At 39.9% G+C, this 7,353-nt stretch overlaps 1 protein-coding gene across 2 annotated transcripts; it reads right to left on the bottom strand.

Annotated features, from left to right (window-relative positions):
* Positions 1-1,546: 1,546 nt before the first annotated feature.
* On the bottom strand, positions 1,547-5,021 carry Ccl20 (C-C motif chemokine ligand 20). 2 transcript variants are annotated; one of them, XM_075951654.1, is made up of 4 exons: positions 4,887-5,021; positions 3,353-3,464; positions 2,619-2,696; positions 1,547-2,012 (listed from the first exon to the last, which is right to left on the bottom strand). In XM_075951654.1, the coding sequence occupies exons 1-4, from the start codon at positions 4,963-4,965 to the stop codon at positions 1,982-1,984; spliced, it is 300 nt and encodes a 99-aa protein (XP_075807769.1). In that variant the 5' UTR covers positions 4,966-5,021; the 3' UTR covers positions 1,547-1,981. The 2 variants fall into 2 exon arrangements, with proteins under 2 accessions (XP_075807769.1, XP_075807768.1); XM_075951653.1 differs by having other exon boundaries at positions 3,353-3,467; positions 4,887-5,020.
* Between the last annotated feature and the right edge of the window lie 2,332 nt (positions 5,022-7,353).

Here is a 7,353-nt window from a genome sequence, read left to right as displayed (position 1 = left end):
GCAGCTACATTTCTCATTTACCTCACCTCTCTTCCCTCCATTACCGGAGATCCCACCTGCCTTGGCCTTTCTAGTGATTGTGTGGCAACCTCAGGATCAAGCTCAAACCACTCTACTCAATAAAGGAAGCTATTTTATGAAATCTGCTATCACACACCCACGTCACCTCTTGCGTGTGTTTTGCTTCATCCAGTGTTGTCGCATGGGTGCATGACTATGAATGACATTTCAGGAGGGACAATAATTCATTGTGCAGAAGTATTCTGTGCATTCCAGTAGGTTTAACAGACCTGGCTCCTGCCCACTGCATGCCTGTGGTACCCACCTTCAGATATTGTGACAACTAAAACATGCCCCGGATGTTTCTAAACACTCTGAGCTGTCCCCTTCCCAACTGACTACCTCCTACTGGTCCTTCATACCTCAAGTGCTGAGCTGAGCCACATGGAACTGCTTTGGTTATAGTCCAAGAAGATAGTATAAGCTATTTAAATATGGCTAACCTTAATATTCTGTTCTTCTGGAAGCCTTTGCTAATGATATACGAAGATACCCCATGACTGTCTCTATTAAAGAGCTCACCACCAGGCACTGTAATTGTCATCTCTTCCTCTTACCACATGGTTTAACTCTAATTAACTATGAGCACATTACCAACTCTTACATCACTTCATCTCTCTAGCACTTGTGTTGGGTGCAGAAGGAGATTAATCCCAGGCTGGCTGAACCAATGAATAGGATGGTAGGCATACTTTCCCTGATGACTCAAGCTTACTTACTATTCCTCGGCGAGTAGATGTCTGCAGGGCACAGTGAGCCACTATACTTTTTAGCTTGTCATCAAAAGACCCAGCTCAGGGCTGCATCATTGGTGTCTGTGTGAACTTTGCTTTACTGCATCAGCATAAATGTCTTCAGTGGTCTTTGGTGCTCTTTAGAAACAAACGCAGATCATCGGGAGGACTATGGTGAGTCTCCAGAATTATGCCATTGTTTGACAGGCCTATTGCTAACATTTTTTTATAGCTTTAACCATTAGACTTAAGATGCTAAGTCTCCCTTCTGGCTACTAAGGCGATTGGCTTCTAGGACCTTCCTAAGTAGTGACTTTCCTTTGCAAAACTGCTTAAAGGTGGCTCAGGATTTAAAAGCAGAGAAACATCCCCAGTTGAGATGAAGAGCTGCTAATGAGATGAGCCAAGTGACTTTGCCCAGTGTTTTCTAAATGGTTGCTATTTCTCTATAGCCCCAAAGAATATGGCTCTACTTATTTATGTCAAAATGCTTATATCAGTAAACACTGGAGTATGCATCTCAAATATAGGACAATTCTAATTTTGGAGGGATGACTTACAACTATAAAAGTGCAACCTATTTGTTGTAATCAATATAGATAAAGGCCAGGCCATGAGGAGCAGAAGCAAAGGGGAAAGCCAGGAAAAATTAACTGAAGATAGATTTTTTTCAGAAAAATATTCACATGTGTTGTATCATTAAATATCTTTACTACACATCTTGACAAGTAATATGTGACTCTATCAACAAGTAACTTTTCAGGTCTTTTATTTTCAATACATTTATAATTCTTTTCTGCTATATAAGATAATCACATCAGTTTAAGAGACAATTAAATACACAGAAGAAAATTAAATATTTTTTACAACAAGTTATTGCTTACATGAAGGGTCCATATAATTTTATTTCCTTAGACCAAATCCTCCCTTAGCTTGTGGGAAATTAACATTAAATAGCTAAACATAGAAAACCAAGATCTATAAATAACATAAAATGCCACTTAACTCTAACATGAGCTTAAACAAGACACAGAATGATGCAATATGAATCAACTTCATCCATTGGACAAGTCCAGTGGGACACGAATCAGGTCTGTGCAATGATGTGCAGGGAAAGCCTCCAGCCCCAGCTGTGAGCATTTCGTCCTTGGGCTGTGTCCAATTTCATGCCAGAAATGCATCCATTTTTACACCTTCTTCTTGTTCTTAGCTTTTAGGCTGTAATAGGAAATGAAAGGTGTGAACTTCAAATAGAGGAATGGATGGTAGGTATATCACAAGCCTTCATTCTTGCAGCTCATCTGAGAAAGGATGGCCATGCTCAACATAAGTAAAGCTAGTTAATGACAGGAACAGGAGACGGACACTTCTCTCGACTTTCTGCGTTCGTTGTATGCGGTGCAATCGTGTTAGCTACTATCTGTTGATCAAATGCTACATTACTGATGTGAACCAGAATCACTGGTCTCTTTTTAAGTCAAATTGTCTTTCAGGATTTAGCAACCAACCACGTGTCAGAAAGTCTATAAATGATACAAAGAGGAAACATCCTTGCAAGGAGAATCAAGTAGCTAATGACTATCAGATGCCCAGGGAAATCTAAACCATCACGTGAGAAAAGTTATTATGTTAAAATAATAACAAACACGACGATGGTGTTGACGTGTAAGTGCAAAATGAAGTCTGTGTTTGCACGGTCTAACTCAAATTCCCTCTTCTAAAGTCCTATGTCTCTGGACTGAAGACCTCCCTTCCAACAGGCCTGCCGCCTACACCCTTTATTCTGTCTTTAGGACAGACTGCTTGTCTGTCAGTGACCCATACCTGAGGTGGCGCACGATCTTTTTCACCCAGTCCTGCTCCGGATCAGCACACACGGATCTTTTCCTTTTTGTGTAAAGGCTGAAAATCAAAAAAGAAAACTTGTAGTTGTGTTCAGTAAGCATTTAAAGGTGTTTGTTTTGCACAGAACATGCAGGAAACTTCACGTGCTAGTTTATTGTTCCACGGACTAAGCATTTGGCTGCAGAGATGAAAGGAAATAAAAAATGCATGAAGTCCATCCTGCTAGAAGGAATGGAAGGGACTTCTTTAGACTCTCCCTGCAATGTAACAGATGACTATGCAGCTGCAGAAGATGTAATCCCAGACTTCTCATTCAATGTTGTTGCTGCCAGAGGTTTGTAACAGGTAGGTATGTGGCTAGTAGCTTGTATTATTCCAAAACAAAATATCCTAAATGAACCATGAATATTTTAAGTGATATTATAGTTAGCCTCATTTTCCAGTAAAGAAAAAAAATCTGCATTCCAAGGTGTCTTTCATGCATTACATTCAACATTATTCTAGAAAGTGACTTCTGCCCTGGGCAATGCTTACTTTTTCAAAATCTAAACTTCGGACTTACTCCAGTCCTACTTAAACTTTGAAGTACATATGAAATAAAACTATTTTGTTCCAAGTATTATTTCTGAATAAAATTCCAAAAGGTTAACATGTTTTTGAAGTCTCCATGTGTTCCTGACATAATGGAATTAAAAAGTTAATGAATAACTTACATGATAGCATTAATGTCACAAGCTTCATCCACCAGCTGTTCCGTGAATCTCACAAAAATTTTGAGAGGGTAAATGCGCTTTGTGTACCGAAGGCAGCAGTCAAAGTTGCTTGCTGCTAAAAGAAAAAAATATAAATTCCATTGAGTTCACAGGAAAGAATTTTCCTATTTGGAAACCTAGTGGAGGCTCTTTGAGGTCTAATTTAACATAGCTCCCAGATATCATTTTTTTTAAAAATAAGAAGCTGTAATGTTTTGGTTCAACTAATGTAGGCAAAGTCTGCTCATGCATTTCCTGGTCGCCCAGACCAAAATAATCACAGAGAAACTATATTAATTAGAACACTACTTGGCCAATGGTTTATGCATATTCCTAGACAGTTCTTACATCTTAATTAATTCATTTTTATTGTTCTTTGTATCGCCATGAGGCTGTGCTTTACCAGATAAAGTTCTGGCATCTGTCTCCTTTACACAGCGTCTCTTTGACCTCGCCTACTTCATATATATATATATATATATATTTCAACCTGGCTATATTCTCCCCTGTCACAGGCCGAAGCAGTTTCTTTATTAACTAATGGTAATAAAACATATTCACAACATGCAGAGGGGAATCCCACATCAAACTAACACAGTATACAAGCCCATGGCTTCTTTAGGTCTTTAATAAGAAATTCAATTATCTCATTGCTGTTTGCCCTAATCGCTCAAGAATATGGGTATTCATCCCCACCACCATCCTTTAAAAATAAAAGACTTGTATAGAGAAGCATTTCATATTCAGAATATAGGGTAAGGGAGTCAAATTTTAATCTGACCTCTGGCAGTAGTGAAATTACAAAAAAAAATATGATTTTCTAGGAACTACAAAAAAAAACGTAGAGGAAATCGTAACCATTAGGAGTTGTGCTCAAAGCACTCTGAAACTGTTGTATGGGCTGGTGGAATTTAAATCCCGTTCATAAAGTTCACCACGTGTTTTCAGGCATGCACCTGTTGTAGATAGTGATATAATAAAGCAATACGCGGGCACTCCTCGGAGTTAAAGTGTAACCTGCTGTAAAGGTACTGAATAAATGTTATCTCAAAGTTGAAGAACAATGTCCTCCAGGCCTCACAGGGACACTGAGGCCAAGTGTCACAGTCTGAACCTTAATGGGATATTATGAACTGTACTAATATTACTTAGTTGGGAGGTTTAAAAAATGAAAGGTTGGAAGTGAAATGTTCCCCACTTTTCTGAATGACCATATATCCTGAGACTGTCACACTCAGAACATCACTCCCAGAAAAGGTACTTGGACCTTATCCTGAAGTAGAAGTGTTTCTGAAAGCCATTTATCTCCAAATCTGCTAGAATTGACAGCAGAGAAGATCCTTGGTTACTCTTTCCTCCTCCTCCTACTCATGAGCCAGCCAGTCCCTCTTACACACTTCTTAGCAGGCTGCTGTCCACAGGGCACTTCCAGATGAGGTCTAGGGATGAGGAAAGACTTTTTCCCTCCTGGACCAGCAGAAGGGGCCACACTTACCTTCTGACTGGCTGCAGAAGTGAGCTAGCACTATCGAGGCCACAACAATGAAGAGCAGGCTCTTTCCAGTGCAAGACATTCTCAGCTCCAGGAGTGATCAGCTCAGTGCTAAGTGCTCAGTGCTGCGAATCCAGTGCCCTGTGAGTGTTCTGCTCCACCAGCAGCCCTACTTATAGCAAAATATTGGGAATGTACACAAGAAGGCGTGTTCTCACTCAGGGGTTTTCCCCCATTGATTAATCTGGCTCCTCATGTCATCACAGAGAAAACCCACAGGGAAAACTTCCTGCCTTTCCCTAATGTTGGGAAGGTGTGAAGGTCAGGTGGGGGCTGGGAGGGGAGGGGAGCCCAGAGGAGCACAGAGCAAGGGAGTGGAGAATCATGTTAATTCCTCTCCACGTAGGAAGAAGAAAAGCTGCTCAGACTAGTGGCCCAGAAATGGCATCTTTCCAGGTTTAACTTAATCTCCCTCTTTCTTTTCTTTTTTTCTCTCTGAAAGAGAGGAACAGCCTCTGAATGGGAACATTTTCATACTCCTATTGTTACACCAGTTTCCTTCCCAGAGCCAGCCCTGGAGGGGGAAGATCGGGCGTGCTGCAACACAAGTTTGTGATTACGTGATTGATACTTAGCCGTCACAGAAGATTCTGAATTTCTAGACCAACATCCCGAGCAGGTTGTAAAGCAACATGACAGAAGTGTCCCAGACTCTTATGGAAAATACCATCCTCACTACCTACCCTCAAGCATCATCTTCATCTTGATCTTCCATCAACATCTCTAAGAATCGTCTATAGTTATATGCCATTAATCAATACTGCAACCCAGACCAATCTCCCCACCTGTCTTTTGTTCTTTGTGATGAGAGGGCAGAAAATAAATACTATCAGCAATGAACAATCTGAAAGGCAATCCCGAAATGGTGACGGTAATAATAATAATAATAATAATAATGATAATAATGTGTTGTTATCTCTAATGTATGATAAGGGCTGTCTACCATAAAAAAATGAGTGGAAGCAAAAGAATCCAATAAATAAATAACTGGGATTTGCTAGCCCTGTGCTAGACGTGAAAGATTTTAGACAAAACAGACACTGCTCCAGATAAGAAGGGAGTCTCAGACTATTAAAGGATCTATACATTCGGGAATATAGGAATATATGTGAAAGTTAGGAATATACACACACCAACCAATTGCACCACTAAATACAAAATACAAAAAAATACTAAATACAAAAATTGACAGAGCTGAAGAGAGGAAGAGAAAAGTTAATAATACAAACTGAAGAGTACCATTCCACACTTTTCAGTGATTATCAGAAAAAGCAGGTCAAGGATCCACCCCCAAAATACGGAACTTAAACAGTATTCTAGGCCAACTAGACAACAGGCATCTCTAGAACTTTCTACGCAGAAATAAGACAGCCATTCCTCTCTGCTGTAGATGAAAGAATCTCCAAGATGAATTATATAACAGGTTACTGAAGAAGTCCTAATAAATTTCAAAAGTTTTTAAATAATAAGTAGTATGTTTTTTTTAAAAAAAAATGAAATTAAACCATCAATCAAAAGGAGAAAGAAATTTGGGAATTCACAAGTGTATAAAAATCGATTGACATGTTGCTAAATAACCAAAATGTCAAAAATCACTAGAAGTCGGAAAATGCTTTGAGATGAGTCGTAAACAAAAATACAGCTTTCCAAATCTTAGGAGAGGCTGTGAGCTCAGGGAAGCCACAGCTGCAATACCTGCATTAAAACCAAGAAGGAGGTCAAGTCCTTCCCCTTACCTTCCTCTTCAAGACACATGAGTAAAGCAAGCAAAGCAGCCAAAAGGAGGAAATGGTAACACATGGAGGAGAGTAAACAACGCACTGGATCCAAAGCAGTAGAGGAAATAGACAGAATCCAGTCCTTATTCTTAGTCATGGTGGACAGCATTAGCAGCTTTAATTACAATAACCAAGTAGATAGAAAGGGAAATCCTCTCAGCAATGAGAGCGCATCACTGCTAACTATGGACAACCGCATGCCAGCCAAACATACAACCTGAATGAAAGGACAACCTTTGTGAAACTGCGTCAGAACTAGAATAGACTCTTGGATAGATTTAAACAAGGGATCATATTAGCAGCAATAGATTTTCTTCACAAAGAAAACCCCAGGGTAAGGTTGGTCCACTGGTTAGTTCCATCAAACAGCCAAAGAAAAATTGCTGTCAAACTCACACAGCTTTAACAAAAAAATCAGGAGAGAAAATTTCCAACTCCTTCCGTGAATACAATGTTGGCAGACAGTAAGAGGAAAGACCGCTAGTGAGAAAATATCTACAGGTCAGGACATCTTGTGGAAACAGACACAAGGGACCATTAAAAAGCAGGTACTGCTTTGCCGAGGACCAAGTTGGGCGGCTCCCCTTGGACTCCAGCTAGAGGGGAATCTGATACCCACTCCTGGTCTCACA

This window comes from Microtus pennsylvanicus, chromosome 17 (assembly GCF_037038515.1).
Source record: "Microtus pennsylvanicus isolate mMicPen1 chromosome 17, mMicPen1.hap1, whole genome shotgun sequence".
NCBI lineage: Eukaryota > Metazoa > Chordata > Mammalia > Rodentia > Cricetidae > Microtus > Microtus pennsylvanicus.
This window is presented reverse-complemented; position numbering and strand designations above follow the sequence as displayed.